Here is a 17,649-nt window from a genome sequence, read left to right on the forward strand (position 1 = left end):
AAAGAGTGTGCATGTGTACAAGCAAAGGAAGGACAGATAGAGAAAAAATCCCAAGCACTCTCCACGCTGTCAGCACAGAGCCTGATACGGGGCTTAATCTCACTAGTCATAAGATCCTGAACTAAGCTGACATCCATAGTCGGAAGCTTAACCAACTGAGCCACCCAGGTGCCCCATAAATGATAATTCTTTATATGGAAGTTAAATTGTTTTTATAAAGTGAAAAAAATTGGTGGCTTAGACATAAATATTTATTTCTCTTATATAAACATCGTCAAGTACTTCATTGTCAGATAAAAATGAAATAGTATGGAAATTACAAAAGAGAAAATGTTCATTTTCAAGATATGCATTCCTTTAAGGCACGCTTAATCTTTCTTATTTCGGAATAGCCCACTCTCAAATGTATATCTTAATATATATATACCGCCCATTAAAACATACGAGTATACATTTCAAAATGAAAATTTTTATATAGTATCTGTGTTTTGTTATAATTTCTGAACTTCTTTCAATTAAGTAGTTACAGAAGTTTTGTACAGTGGGAGAGAATGAAAGTTAAGTAATTTTTCTTTGTTGTTCTTATTTTTGTTTTTCTTGAAACCCCTTGACAATAAGATAGTATCAAATGGGAAGTATCTGGGAATTTCTGGACATTTTTACAGTGACCGTCACAGTAACATTACATTGATCTATTAGCTTTATATTATTTTATTGTTTGCTATTCTAATATTCTAATCAATACCATTATCTTATTAGGTCAACAAACTGAGGATCAGAGAAGCCAAATGACTAGTCATTGACTCTCAGTTTTCCTCTTTGTTTTATCAAACTGCACTGTATCTGAGATGGCATAACTAAATCCCTAGTCTATATTTATATGGTCTTGTGTCTTTGACCTAGTTCCTTTGATTTCTTCTTGATTGCCTCATAGGAAAAAAGGCCATGTGTTAACTAACCACAGTTCCCTCCGGTAATCATGGTACTTCAACAAGTCAGCTTATCTTTCTTTCTCCAACTCCTACACATGGCTGTTCTCCCATGATCACTGTAATAAACTCTCAGTTTACAACCCTAAAAGGATATCAAGTTAAATTTAATCACTTTATGATTTTTAAATATTTTCTGAAAGTACTTTATAAAATGACTTTTTTACATTGTTTGTAGAAATAGGTCATTTTATATTAATACGAAATATTTTTACCTACTGTCTAATAAAAACTAAAATAGATATTTCCATATCAGCATCTGCCCTTTCCATTTTAACAAATCAAAATAAATGGCTTCAGAAAAGAATTTTTATAATGATTCTATGCTTGCTATTCTACTGATTTCTCATTTATTATTACAAAAAGAAATATTAAAATATTTTAAAATTCATAGTATAATAAATATAGACTTTTTTCCTGCTTAAATATGGTTAACAAGAGTAAAAATTAGCTCCTCAAACTACCATTTCTGTTTTGAGGAATCTATGAACAATAACTTTCAATTTGCCGTCATTTCTATATAATGTCACCAAGGCTAAGCCAGAAAGATATGTTACCTGGAAGGTTAAATGCAAAACTCTCTGATGTTCTTGAAAAATGAAAAGAAAAATATTCTGCTTCCCAGTGCTTATTGGTGGAAAACAGACGAAAATATTTTGGGGTTTTTATATACTAAGCCTGAGACTTACTGTCCCATCAGAGGAAAGTTTATTTAAGGAAATAGAAATATTTCTTTACAGCAAGATCTGGTCTGGTTCATTGGTGGGTCCCATCATACAAAAATAAGAAGTTGAAAATGTTTTAAGACTTTCGCATGTGTTAGTAATCATCTAAGGTGTCATTTTTTTTTTTAATGCTTATTTACTTTTAAGAGACAGAGACAGAGACATAAGCAGGGGAGGGGCAGAGAGACTGAGACAGAATCCGAAGGAGGCTCCAGGTTTGGAGCTGTCAGAACAGAGGTCAACATGGGGCTCGAATCCACCGACCATGAGATCATGACCCGAGCTCAAGTTGGACACTTAACCGACTGAGCCACCCAGGGCCCCCCTAACATGACATTTTTTTTAAGTATTAAATGACATAAAAGATTGTGTATTGTGTTTATAGACATTCTCAGTAAATCCAGGCCTGTTAGCCATTCCTTGGAAGATTTTAAAAGTAGGACACTGTATTTTTTTCCTCCATTTTTTTAGATACACTTTACTTTTTAGAGAAGTTTCGGGTTCACACCAAAATTGAGAGAAATCTACAGAATTCTCATATACTGCCTGCCCCAATACATGTATAGCCTCCCCCCCATTATGAACATGGAGAATGGTGCATTTGTTACAATCGATGAACTTGGATTGCCACCACTGACATCATTTTTACCCAGAATCCATACATAGTTTGCATTAAGATTTACTCTTTGTGTTGTCATTATATGGGTTTTGATGAATGCATAATAAAATGTACCCACCATTACAATATTATACAAAATAGTTTCCTGCCCTAAAATTCCTCTGTATTCTGCCTTTTCATCCCTCTTTCTCCCTTAACCCTTGGGAACCACTGATATTTTTAACTGTCTCGATAGCTTTTCCTTTTCCAGAACGTCATATAGTTGGAATCATATGGTATGTAGCTTATTCAGATTGGTTTCTTTCACTTAGTAATGTGCATTTAAGGTTCTTTCATGGTTTTTTTTTCATGATGCAATGGCTCATTTTTTTTTAGCATTGAATAATATTACATTGTCTGGATGTACCAGTTTATCTATTTATCTAGGGAAGGATATCTTAGATATGTTTTTAAAATATATTTAAAGTCTGCACTTATATTTTAGAGTTGAAGTATCCTACACAATATATTATTTAGATGCACTAAATATACATGATAAGTGGCCCTACAAGTTTAGGTGTTTAATTATAAAAATGTAACTTGATTTTTTTATATAATCTTAATGCAGAAATTGAAGTTTCTAAAACAGTATAGTAAGTGTCTAAAACTGGGCATTTTTCAAAACCGAATGTGATAAATTCCTTGGGAAATAATACCATTCACATTTTTCATTTATTGTCATATATTTATAAAATTCAAAAGTATATATGTTTAATAATTTCATAATAGATTAAGAATCTTAGAATTTCAACAAATAATTTGTAAAATATTAATTTTAGTTTAATATTTTAAGGGTGACATTCAATTTTGCAATATAGTCTTTAAGAAAAAAGGTATTTTCTATTTTGTGAAGAATTTTACTTTATATGGGACAGCCTTTTAATATTAACAGAAAATACATTTAGCCAGTTAATAGTTGAACCAAGGAACTAAAATTTAAATTATCCAGTTCCTTAACACTGACTAATGTCTCTTTTGATCTTACTCATTCTAATCAAAGAAGCTTCATTTCTTTTGTGCCAATAAAAACCTTCATTATCTTTGTTATCTTAGGAGAAACACCGTAAATCGCCTTTACCAAAAGAATCTGAATATATATCATAAGACTTAAACTGCATATAGAAAAAGTATAGCGTTAGTGAGATAAGCATAAATTTGAAAAGTAACAGTTCAAATAAGTAATTATGACGTGTAAAATATTTTATATCTCTTCATTTCACTTTTTGAGAAGGTTATGCAGCCAGTGGTCTCTGTTCCAACATATGTAACAATTTGAAATGTCAGCTAGATAGGAGCATAGGTATTCTGTTGTGCAAAGACTTTAGCTGTTTCACAATTTGTCACGGTTTATCATTGCAACAGATTTATAAGGACACTTAAAAATATGCCTTTCTAAAGTTTTCAGCTATCTGAAACATTTATCAGAAAAGTGCTGTTATATATTAGTTTTTTGCCAATTCTTTTCCAAAATTAGTACGGCTTATTTCTTTAATTCCTTTTCTTACATTAAAAATATTGCGGGGGCGCCTGGGTGGCGCAGTCGGTTAAGCGTCCGACTTCAGCCAGGTCACGATCTCGTGGTTCGTGAGTTCGAGCCCCGCGTCAGGCTCTGGGCTGATGGCTCAGAGCCTGGAGCCTGTTTCCGATTCTGTGTCTCCCTCGCTCTCTGCCCCTCCCCCGTTCATGCTCTGTCTCTCTCTGTCCCAAAAATAAATAAACGTTGAAAAAAAAATTAAAAAAAAAATATTGCTTTAACTTTTTCGAAGGATGTGGCAAGTTTCCAACAACACTCCCATAGAAGAATATTAACTTTATATATTAGATTGTTTATTTTTACAGGAAACTCTTTTCAAAAGATAAATACTAAGACCTTAGGGGGTATTAGGTAGGTGTTAAAAAAAGTGAAGGTGATGAGCCACTTGCATTGTTATTCCATACAGAATAATTATTCATGATTGTAAATATATATGATAGAAATTATAATATTTATCATATACAGTCTCTATTTTTAAAATATATTAACGGATACTAATTATCTAATGCTAATTCAATCACTAATCACTTGTTATAGGCTAAGCCTATTTCCTACTTTGGACACCTAGCAGGCGTTGACAAGTCTGTGTGCATTATGGAAATAGGCGTGGAATAAGAAAGGGGGAAGCCTGGACAGACATTCTGAGCCATAATCCCAGGCCACTCTAGCTCCCTCCTGACCATTGCAACAGATTCTGTTTCCTGTCTACAACTCTCTACTATCTTTTGGGAAAAGCTCACTTTTGATGGTGGTGGTGTTTCTCAATTTGTTTTGGCTGATGTGTTTATATAGAGAGTTTTATAATTATAAATACCATTTATATAATATACATGTTTACAATTCCCTTCCCATTACTAAATCAAATATCTTTAACTAGCCAACTGTCCTGCCCCAAATCACATAGTAAAAATAGATAAATAAATAAATAATAAATTTTGTCTGTGCAGCCTTTTTACCCTACCTTCTCCCAAATAATAATTCCTAGTAGGGATAAGTGATTGAAGGGAAATTGTGATTATCATTGACTATGTGTGTGTGTATGTATATATATGTATTTATATATATATATAAATTTTTATACATATATGTAAAAAATAGTTATAAATGTAACAGAACATTTTGACATAATAATCAAAATGACTAAAAAATGGAGACACAGTAGTTAGAAATAGGTGATGTAAAATACAACCTTCACCATCCCCCACTAAAGATATTTAGTAGTAAACAATAAACAATCTACATCAATACTGTTTAACTGACTACCTATGAAAGACATGACCACTTTATTAAAATGTACTGAAATAGCTTGAGGATTTAAAACATAAATAACAACAATAGGCTTTGTTAATATATTTGAATAATACCGAAAACCATTGATGAATTTTAATTATACTATTTAAAATCTGAAAACTTCAACCTTGTAATGTGTGGATGCACAAACAGTATTATCAAGGAATAAGAAAGCTAGAAAATCATACAAAAAGGAACTTCTGCATAAGTATTAATGTCTGATATGAACTTTTATAATTTGTTTTTAGATAATTTAAACAGGTCCAATAAGCTCAATACATGTTCCTTTAATACACAGAAAGTTACTTTTGTGTGATCCTAAAAATTAAAAATCTGTCAAACTGGTCACAATGCACTTACAAATAGGGCAATTTCATACAGTTATATACTTCTCTCATCATTATAACCTTATGATTTTTAATATATTTTTAAGGATGTTAAAATTTAAAATCCCAAAATTCTTTCCCCAAAATGCAATTCCTTATAAAAGACTGAAGTTTTCTTTTCACTGATAATAATACTCTTTCATAGCCATCACAAATATTACTAGCACCACATACTTTTTTTTCCTTTACATTGTTCATCGAAAACTGCATGCCAGAAATTACATGTTGTGCCCACACAGTTTTCATTCAGCTAGTTCACTAAGCAGTTAAATATCTGAATAATATGAACTTGAGTGATCTTGAAAAGTTGCTACTAACTGCATTTTGTCAGGAAGCTGAATGATGCAAATGCTTTCTTTATCTCACGAATACTATAAGCTGTCCAAGAGGGAACAAGATTTGACAGAGTAAAAGATTAGAACACAAAAGAAGTACAGTCTTTATTTTAGGGAGGAGGTTTTCATTCACTTAGCAATAATCTTTTGAAAATTTCAATCTTTTTTTTATTCCAGTGAAGACAAATGTGTCTAAAATGTGCAGAATAACCAGAGCCATAAAAGTAACAACAATGATAACAACAAAAAAAAATCTAATGGTAAAGAGGGCAAATGAATTACAGAAGTGAATACTAAAAAAAAAAATGTGTATATATATATATATATATATATTCCAGTGCCCAAACCAAGCAAAAATCAATTTCACCAATCATAGACCATAAGCATTTTTAATAATTCCCTTGCTTTCATTTTTTTAATATCACTCAACAAGGATAAATATAAATATATATATATATATATATATATATATATGAGAGAGAGAGAGAACGCGCAGGGGAGAGGGTCAGAGGGGAGGGGGATGGAGAAAGAGAGAAAGAGAGAGAGAGAGAGAAGGAGGGAGAGAATCCTAAACAGGCTCCATGCTCAGCATTAGTGGGAGCTGGGGCTCAATCCCATAACCCTGTAATCATGACCTGAGCCAAAATCAAGAGTTGGACATTTCACCAACTGAGTCATTCAGGCATCCCAAAAAAGACTTTAATTTGACATACAGAAGTATGGGAATGACCAAAAGATAATTTGCTATATGAAATATGAATAAATAAAGGAATAACATTAAACAAATCATGTTGAGTTCTAGCTACAGTGAAATGCACATCTAAAACCAGAAGAATGGTGGGGTGCCTGGGTGGCTCGGTTGGTTAAGCGTCCAACTTCGGCTCAGGTCATGATCTCATAGTTTGTGAGTTCAAGCCCCGCATCAGGCTCCAGATTTTGGGTCTCCTTCACTCTCTGCCCCCTCCCTGCTCTCTCTCTCTCTCCTTCAAAAATAAATAAAAACATTTAAAAAATTTTTAAATCAGAATAATGAAAATGATCTTAAAACTTAGGCCTTAATGAAGACAGTTTATCAAAAGCAGTAATAAAAAAACACATAATTTTTATTTTTATGCATCATCATTCATAAATGTTAGCAATATTCAAATCTTTAAGCTTCTAAAATCTAGGAAATTTTTTGGGTAAAAGTGGAGAAGTTCTAATTTTTTTTTTCTTTTTTTCAACGTTTATTTATTTTTGGGACAGAGAGAGACAGAGCATGAACGAGGGAGGGGCAGAGAGAGAGGGAGACACAGAATCGGAAACAGGCTCCAGGCTCTGAGCCATCAGCCCAGAGCCCGACATGGGGCTTGAACCCGCGGACCGCGAGATCGTGACCTGGCTGAAGTCGGACGCTTAACCGACTGTGCCACCCAGGCACCCCGAGAAGTTCTAATTTTTTAAAAAAACATACTATAAACAAATATCAAAAATAAGTTACTATAAACAAATTGAGCATAAAGTAATAAGTATTACAAATGAAATAACAACACATTTGGACAGTTCTTTGGAATTCCCAAACTGCTTTCATAATATGATTCTCAAAGAATACTTTAGTTAGGATATGTGAGAATTATTATGAACATTTTGTCAACAATGAAACAGAATAAAATTGTAATTATGATTTAGATATATCTAATTGTAGTGTGTGAGCAACAAAATGTATCAATACAGTGCATTGCATTGCACATTTCAAAGTATAAATATGTTCTAAAATATTACCTGCTAATAATGTAAATGAAAAACATATACCTTAGGAGGGTACATTCCATTTTTTTCAGGGTGTATGGGGAAGTAATTTAAAAAGTGGCTTAGAGGGGACAAAGAATATAAAATCCAATTATAGTTGCTCTTAAGCTTTCTGTTTGATTTTTAAATGTGTTTAAATTTATGGAAAATGGTATGTTTAATCCTCCTTGCTGATGCAAAGAATGATGTTCTCCTTCTTTCTAATTAATGCAGTTAAAGGGGTATTAGCCAGACCTTTGAAACCTCGGAAGTTCAAGCCTTTGTTTCAAATAGGGAAATTAAATAGGAATCAAAATGGACTGAATCCATCAATTTGGGACGACCATCAGGCACCATAAATTCAGGAGGCCCATGGTCATGACACAGAAGAGAAATGTAGTTTCTGGAGAAATAGAAATAGTGTAACATTGTACTCAGAAAATATCAGTGGTTTTAACATTTCCCTCTTTAATAGTGAATTTTATACTATGAATAAATCAGAGTTTACTTTTTTTTTCTATTTGTGATTACACAAATACAAAAAGAGATATTTGGAATCAGTTTTTCTAAATACCTAAAATATATAAATATCACATTTATTTATTTATTTATTTATTTAATGTTTATTTACTTTTGACAGAGAGAGACAGAGCATGAGTGGGGGAAGGTCAGAGAGAGAGGGAGACACAGAATCTGAAACAGGCTCCAGGCTCTGAGCAGTCAGCACAGAGTCTGACACGGGGCTCGAACTCACAGACCGAGAGATCATGACCTGAGCTGAAGTTGGATGCTCAACTGACTAAGCCACCCAGGCGCCCTTATAAATATCACATTTATACCTGTATGCCTGATTCCCCATTTAGTTTAACCGAGAGAAGACTATCAAGTCCAAAGACAAATCTTACCTAATGTAGGTTCTGTTTAGCAGATCTAGTATTCACAGTAGGGAATAGAAAGTCTTGTAAATGCATAATAAGACATTTCTTTACACAACTCCATAGGGCTGGAAAATATTATTTTCTTTCTTATATTATGTCAAGAAATACAAAAGATTCAGCTTTGTGTGCACTAGGGGAATACTGTGATTAGACTTTATTTTCAGTGTCCCCTCATTTTTAAAATTGTGAAGCTTATTAAAAATTTTATATCTTTTTTTTTACATTTATTTATTTTTGAGAGACAGAGCATGGGCAAGGGAAGGGCAGAGAGAGAGGGAGACACAGAATCCAAAGCAGGCTCCAGGCTCCAAGCTGTCAGCACAAAGCCCGACACAGGGCTCGAACCCATGAACCTGTGAGATCATGACCTGAGCTGAAGTCGGATGCTTAACCGACTGAGCCACCCAGGTGCCCCAAAACATTTTATATCTTTTTTTAAAAAAATATTTTTTGTTGAACCAGTCTAGATGCTTGTCTCATTTCTATACTTTTGTTATTTCTGTTACATTTTTTTATTCTTTGTTAATCTGGGGGACCCTAAGGAAAAAAAATCACAAAACATAAATTTAATTTACCAACTTAAGATCATTTCCAAGTCTGTAAGTCACAGGTGATTTTTGAAAACAGTTTGTCTAATATAAGACAATGAGACACTGTGTGAAATCCTTAGGGATGGTAGTTGGTTTTTAAATTAGTGCAATGCCTTTTTTTTTTAAAGGATATATTACCCTAGAGTGTGCCTTCTACAATACAAGATTACCACAACTCTAGTGAAAGCCCTTACTATTAAACCTATGCCATCGTTAATATAAAAACCTTAATCTTTTGTTCTTTATGTTTTGTGGAATTCGATGAATGAAATTAAAGTTTAGGAACTTACGCTTCATAGTAAAAAAGGACTTAAAAGGCTGTATAATAAGCCTAAAGGTTTATGTTAATATTTATTAGTTCTATTCTAGTAGATACATCAGGAAACCCATCTAGTTCTACACTAAGTTAGCAGGCACTTGATGAAAGTTTGTGAAACATAAATGGTTTGATAGTCCTTTTTTTTTTTTTTTAAATTATGCAACCACAAAGTCTTTAGACAATCCAGATGTCTGATTTTACAGTAACTGACCATCGTGGCTCCGATGGAGTCCAACTGCAGAAAGAGGCCTCCTCCTCTTTTCACATAGCACATAGGACATGTACATGTAAACATGTACGTGCATAGAATACACCTAGATTTTCCATAAATCACGTGATGTTTGACAATGAGTTTCCTGAACAGGATGAGGAAAGAACACATAAACAGGAGACAAGTAGATCTCCTGAAATTGTAGGAGGATATTGCACCTAGCAAGGTTATGAGAAACACCCAAAATGGATGTTGAATGTCTTCTTGTTTTTCATACTTAAACTGTTTACTTACTGATATTTAGGAATATCTCTTATGAAAATAGCCACCACTCTTCCGGGAGCAAAAATGAAATTTCCATTTTTAAGACTTTTTAATTAAAATTTTTTTTCCTTCATGTCTATATTATCTTTCCAACTCTGAAAACCACTTTCAATCTATTTGGAGATTTTATGTAGACACAGAAAAATATTTAAATAAAATAGTAAACTATTTAAGGAGTCAAAAACCAAGGCTGGTTGTGTGAATATAGTATACTCCTTCTTGAAAAACTAGTATTATCAAACCTAATAAATTTCATGGAAATTAATTCAGTGTTTTAGTAGTGAGTTAATTTCTACAATAGACACATGCAGACAGACATGCATGTGATAAATTTAAAATGCAGTTCTTTTTTTTTTCTAATTTTAACACTTTGATTTTATGTTTTTATTGCAATTTGGACGTGAGTACATAAAGGTCTGGGGACTTATATTGATTCACCTGTACAATTTCTAGATTTCACGGGAAGGAAGGGTAGCTGGGAGGAAAGTTATAGAAATTCAGTTAGACCATTTCTAATATTCACTTTGATAAAATATATACCAAAAAATAGATGTTTAAATTTTATAATTCTTAAATTATTTATTCTTATTAAATTCTAATATAAAATTAGAATATAAAAAAGGGTTTTTTTTTCAAAGAGCAATACAAAATGATCACTAAAAAGAGACCTAATAGCAGGAATATATAAATAAATGATTTCCATTGTTGTGTATCATTTAAATAGTTGTTCCTCCTCTAGCAGTGTAAAGGGAAATGGACATTTTCTGGAAGGAAACTACACACTTTAATTTAATCTCTATATTTTATTCCTCTCTTGATTGTTTGATGATGAATATACAACATAAATCTAACACAGGTATAAACGATATAAAACCTGAAGCTAAATGGTCTTCGTACTGATCTAATAGCAAAGGTTATCCAGTGACTCTGGCCACTGTACTCACTCAATTTTCTTATCTGTAAAGTAGAGCTGAAAGCATTGTTTTCCTATGTGATGGAGTAATAAAAATGATCATAAAAATACCATGTATGATAAAGCACATGTATAGGTATTCTGGAAAGCTAAAAAAGAAGAGTTGAATTTAAAACACTTTAGGGGCGCCTGGGTGGCTGATTTGGTTAAGCTTCTGACTCTTGATTCTGACTCTTGATTCAGCTTGGTTGTGATTTTGAGGTGGTGAGTTCCAGCCCCACACAGACTCTGCGCTGACAGCATGGAGCCTGCTTGAGATTCTCCCTCTTTCTATGTTCTTCCCCCACTCGTACTCTGTCATTCTCAAAATAAATAAACTTAAAAAAAAAACTATAACTCTTTAAATAATTGTTATGCTCAGTTTCCTTTGGTTAAATAATTAAAACTATAATTATTTTTTTTTAATTTTTTTAACGTTTATTTATTTTGAGACAAAGAGAGACAGAGCACGAATGGGGGAGGGGCAGAGAGAGAGGGAGACACAGAATCGGAAGCAGGCTCCAAGCTCTGAGCCATCAGCCCAGAGCCGGACACGGGGCTCGAACTCACGGACCTTGAGATCGTGACCTGAGCTGAAGTCGGACGCTCAACCGACTGAGCCACCCAGGCGCCCCAAAACTATAATTAATTTAAAAAGAAATAATTTTCTGTATGTTACTGGGAAAATAAATCATTGCTAGTCCCCAAATCCTAGCGATGTAATCTTACATATGGTCATGATTTTGTCTGTGAAAAAGCCGAAGACAAATAAACTTCCATACCAGAGTAAATAGGTGGCAGAAAAAATAAAATTAAAAACATTAGAAAATTTAACTTTCATAGTTATTGTAGCCTAATCTCATGGGATGTGAGAAAGTATTAGCATTTAAATATATTCATAAGCCAATTAAAAAAACACAGCTTTCAAAAGAAAATATTATTATATTACATATATTATTATATATTACATATATTGCAAATATTATATATAATATACATTATTCAAAAGAAAATATTATATATTACATAAACCCACTTGATGTCCATCCTATCCTCTGCAATGACAAAAAAAAATTTTGGTTTTCCATAAAAATAACTTCAAGTAACCTTCAAAAATTTTAATCATAAGTTTAAAAGGTATAGTTTTGTTTCCCTAGAAAAAAAGTAATAGCTATTTTAGCATCAATATTCCTTTACCATAAGGTGCTTTACAAATATGTTTCTAAGAGCTTTTCTAAAGATAGAAATGAAGCAGATCAATATACTGGTTTAATGCTAAAAAGATCACAAATAAAATATTTATCATTTAAAAGCTAACTAGCCAAATCTACGGGGAAAAATGTGACTGTATTCTCAAGAGAATAGTGGTTAATAAGAGATAGTATCCCACCTTAGGCTGCTGATAAAAGAAATATGTTTACAGACTAATTTAACTTTATTTTTAAATTTTTTTTAATATGCATTTATTTGGAGAGAGAAGGAGAGAGAGTGCGCTAGCAGGGGAGGGGCAGAGAGAGAGAGGAAGCAAGAGAAAGAATCCCAAGCAGGCTCTATGCGGCCAGCTCAGAGCCCGACACTGGGCTCAAACTCACGAACCGCAAGATCATGACCTGAGCCAAAATCATGAGTCGGATGCTTACCTGATTGAGCCTCCCAGGCGCCCCAGACTAATTTCACTTTAGATGGTCTATTTTTTCCCCCAAAATCTCATTTCTTTAGAATTTTAAAATAGCAAAATAGTAGTGGTAGTAGTCATGTTGCCAATACTTGTTAAATTTTTACCTAGTGCTGGGCAGTAAGTGTTAGATGTATTAAGTACATTAATATATTCGCAACAGTCTTTTCCAAAAACCCCGAGACCTAGTTTGTGATTACTGCTGTTTCTGTAACCGTCCTCATTTGAATAAAGTGGCATCTCAGCCTCAGAGAAGTTAGCTGCCTCACCCAGGGATGTACAGCCGTATGTGATGGACCCCAGGTTTAGTGCATTGGTGTGAAAAAGCCAGTCTTTTCATACCTAAAAAAGGTAAATGAATATTTAGTAGATCATCATTGTTCTGTGGGATTTATTGCGTAGAGCCTTTCTGCACGTGAGAGGAACCTAACTAAAGTGGAAAAAGAGTGACCTTGAGCCAATATATCCATAGGGGCTCATGCTCAATCAGACACGTTATTTTTCAACTCATATTTTCTGGGCTTTGGTTGATGAATCACATAAAGCATAGCAAAATGAACTCCTACGGTTTTTGAAAAAAAATTGTCCTTATATGTAATCAAAAAAGTTCATAGGTGAATTGTCTTTATTATACTCTAATTGTACATTTCAGGTAAGAATCATTTACATTTGAAAATGGATAATGGAAGAAAATGTGTAACATGATTTTTTCATTGCTTCATTTTTCACTGTTGTTTTCATATGTTTCAAGAAAGCATAGCTTGCTTAATGTATTATTTTTATAGCATGAGACACTATTTTTTAAAAAAATCTTGCATTTAGCCCTATTTTTGAAAATTGATAAATAATATTTAGAATTTCACTCTCCATATTTATATTGGAACTTTGCGGGAAAAACAAAAACAAAAACACGAATTTCCCTTGGCTCAAAAATGCGTTGCTCCCTTTAGTCTTTCCTCAAAGTGGTTTCATGTAATAAGAGAATAGTTCTGTGGAAACTACTAATTTCTCTGGATCTTAGCTAGCTCAGTTTTCCTAAACCATCACTACCTACATAGTTAGTGTTAAAATTTGGTGGGTGAAGAAGATTCTGAAAATGGCATGGAAAAATTATTTTTCCTCCAACACAATTATGTGTTTGTTACTGTTTCTCTTTATCAGAAATAAAAGAACTATGATAAAAATTATACTTTTCTTGGGCATGAGAGGTGCAATTTGCTGATTCAATACTTAAGGAAGTCTCATCTGCGACTTCATGCAGATGCTTAAAAGTACCTACGTGTTCTAGCACAGGTGAACTGCACAGTCGCCTAGGGAAAGTGCCAAGAATCAAGTCATAAACAGAATTAACTTTTTATATAACGTGTATTCCCTGAAGGAAAACAAAAAGATTAAATACATGTAGTTGTGAGGCTCAGTCATTCTGCAGAAAAAGAAACCAGGATTCAGACAGGTGTGCCATAATTCAGTACCAACTTGATTCAAAATAAGAACAATCATAGTGATTCTGTTAGAATAAAACTTCATTAAGTCATTATTAAAATATTACAACCTAATTTTTAAAACTATAACTTAGAAAAACTTTGTTTTCCATGTGTATTTTTTCCAAAGTGGTTTTCACAAAACCAAGTCTCTCCCTGTGCGTTATTTGCATTCCACACCACTCACAGATTTAACAGGTCATTATGCTACTGAGGAGTAAATGTGTTTTATCATTAAAACAGATCGTTGTAATTTTATAATGTTATGTAAGCAAATGCTAACATAATTGTGCTGATTCATTTTGAATAAGTCTCTAAAATTGTCTTGTGACAATCTTATTTTCCCTCCAGGTAACACACAGTATGACCAGTTTAATCTGTTTCCATTGTGCTTATTTGTGTCCCAATACGGTTATAACTGCGTCGTCTACCCTCATATTCAACTACAGGCATGAAACACTTGATTCATTGTCACCACCACTGCTTTCCTTGCTATTTCTACTCTGTCAGTCAACGTATTTCATCCTAGTCCCCGTCACCTTTTTCATGGACTCTGTACGACGTTCAGGAATTCCTGCAACCACATGCCAAGGAAAAATGACTCCCGTCTTCCCCTACCTTCCCATGTTATATTCCAGAAAGGTCATAAGTACAATAGCTCTGTAAAATGTTGCCTCTAATCTAATATGATGTGTTAAAATATTAACTGAAAAAATACAAGTAAGCCATTTGTTCTAAGATGATGATTTTCAAAGTATTCACATACAGATATTTTAAAATGTATTCTCTGTCAAAACAAAGTGCTTTGAGCACACAGAATTTGCAAGTTTAAGACTTAAAACTAAAATAATTCCATATAGAACATTTATTTAACCCTCTCTTACAGTTAGGGATGTGATAAAATTCATTATCTTCCTCTGAGGAAATCAAAAAGTACATTGGAAAGAAGAGTTACTTGAGAGGTTTTTTTTTTAACCTAAATAAAGTTTGAAAAAACATTTCAAGTCATTAACATGTCAGTTGCCTAAAATATTGTTTGAACGCCGGAGAATGGTTCCCAACAATTATGAAATTGAAACCTGCCAGTGACTATCACTTTTTCCTGTCTCTTTGGTTATGACTAATTTTCAACATAACTGTCTATAAACTTTTCTGATTTGGAGCTTCGTAAAAGTTTTGTTTTTGTTTTTTTTAAGATACACTTTTTAATGGTCTTGGGCTTGGAGCAGTCATCGGCTTGGGAGTTGCGGCACTCTTGCTAATCCTGGTGGTAACAGACGTCAGCTGTTTCTTCATCCGACAATGCGGGTTATTGATGTGCATCACGAGGAGAATGTGCGGGAAGAAAAGTGGCTCCAGTGGGAAGAGTAAAGAACTCGAAGAAGGAAAAGCAGCATACCTGTGAGTATCAGACATTTGCACCGAATTCCATTACACAAATGCTACAATCGAGCTTGAATACTTCATTCAGTGACTTCGTTTTCCAAGTGAAGAGCTTGACCATAAGACTGTTGGACACGGTAGTATCTGCTTTCTGATCTTAAACGACCTTCAATATGACATGTTATAGAGCCAAATGCTTTTGAAAACAGACTATTAAAAATTTTTTAAAATGGGGTCCACACAAAAAAATAGATGATTTAAATACAGATAGAAAAAATAAATAACTATGGATAGAAAGATACATAATGGTACAAATGCATTTGTGATTTCTTCCACCATTTTTCAGTTTATGTTGAATAAAAGAAGGACATCAACAGCAAAAACGTGGTTAAACTGAGTAAAATCATAAATTATGACAATTCCTACAAGTGTATGAAGTGACTCCGTAGAGGTTTCCAGATTGTCTGTATAGAAATATTCTACGTGCCATGCAATACATTATTGCAGATTCTGAATTTACTCTCAAGTTTTGATCAAAAGATGATTATATGTTAGAATTCGGAGCTCTCTGAGGCATCTCAAACAATTAGACAAAATATAAATTCCACGAAAATACACAGAGCTGAATACTGTAGACTTCTTTGAATATGACCGAATACATGACTGTACTGAATATAAGCCTCCTTTGTCATGTAAAAGAGCAACTAAGAGATTTTAATACTTTTGTTTTGTTTTGTTTTGTTTTGTGTGTCTTTTGATAGCTTTGTGTCTAATTTAAAAAGTACAAAAGGCTCAGTGAAAAAAGACATTGGAGAGGGCCACCTGGATGGCTCAGTTGGTTTAGAACCCAGCTTTGGTCCAGGTCATGACCTCATGGGTTCTTGAGTTCAAATCCCACATTGGGCTCTCTGCTGTCAGTCCGGAGCCCACTTTGGATCCTCTGTTTCTCTCTCTGTCTGGGACCTCCTGCTCAGGCACTTTCTCTCTCTCTCAAAAATAGATAAAAAGAAAATTAAAAATAAAAGGTTGGAAATAGGCACACTCACATATAAACACACAATGTTTATGTGTAGATATAGGTGTATTTGTATACATATACATATGTGTGTATATTAAACCCAGCAATCAAAAATAAGCATTCTTTTTTTTTTTTTTTAATTTTTTTTTTTTCAACGTTTATTTATTTTTGGGACAGAGAGAGACAGAGCATGAACGGGGGAGGGGCAGAGAGAGAGAGGGAGACACAGAATCGGAAACAGGCTCCAGGCTCTGAGCCATCAGCCCAGAGCCCGACGCGGGGCTCGAACTCACGGACCGCGAGATCGTGACCTGGCTGAAGTCGGACGCTTAACTGACTGCGCCACCCAGGCGCCCCAAAAATAAGCATTCTTAAGAATTAACATTTGCTTTACTTTTTAAACTTACAGTTTTTCTGTATATAGTTTTCTAATAATTCATTATGAATATTTTTAAACAGACAAAAGAGGTGAAAGAATTTTATAGCAAACACCCATTTAACAACCACTTGGGTTCTACAGAAATATTTTATTATATTTCTTATTACGTAATTTTCGATCCTTTATCCATTATTTTCTTTTTGCCTTTCAGAATACATCAGTACACTTAGCCCTTACACAATGCAACTTGCCTATCATTGCATACCAATTTTATGTAAGATTTGCATAACACAAAATGCACAAAATGTTCCCTTAATGAATTTTAACAAATGTTTATATCTGTATAACTCAAGACTTATCAATTTCAGAAAATTAGCATCATCCTCAAAATTTCTGGGACCCCTGGGTCCCAGAATGCTAGTTGGTTAAGCATCTGACTCTTGATTTCGGCCCAAGTCATGATCTCTTGGTTTGTGAGATGGAGTTCCATGTGGGGCTCTGCACTGACAGTATGGAACCTGCTTGGGATTCTCTCTCTTTCTCCTTGCCCCTGCCCCACTCACTCACACTTGCTAGCTCACTTCCTCTCTGTCTCTCAAAATAAATAAACTTAAATGTTTTTTTTCTCTCATGCTTTTACCCAAACAGCACATACTACCCCACCCCTGCCCAGGCAATTACTATTCTGATGTTTT

The 17,649-nt window shown here is 33.7% G+C and overlaps 1 protein-coding gene across 1 annotated transcript in view; it reads left to right on the forward strand.

Moving 5' to 3' along the window:
• The window catches only part of NCAM2 (neural cell adhesion molecule 2), a 224,210-nt gene that overhangs the window by 194,073 nt on the left and 12,488 nt on the right, over nucleotides 1-17,649 (forward strand). Inside the window, exon 16 of the mRNA XM_047874049.1 lies at nucleotides 15,371-15,575. Coding sequence (XP_047730005.1) covers nucleotides 15,371-15,575 — 205 coding nt within the window. The remainder of the gene's footprint in view (nucleotides 1-15,370; nucleotides 15,576-17,649) is intronic.

Source organism: Prionailurus viverrinus, chromosome C2 (assembly GCF_022837055.1).
Source record: "Prionailurus viverrinus isolate Anna chromosome C2, UM_Priviv_1.0, whole genome shotgun sequence".
In the NCBI taxonomy this organism is placed as follows: domain Eukaryota; kingdom Metazoa; phylum Chordata; class Mammalia; order Carnivora; family Felidae; genus Prionailurus; species Prionailurus viverrinus.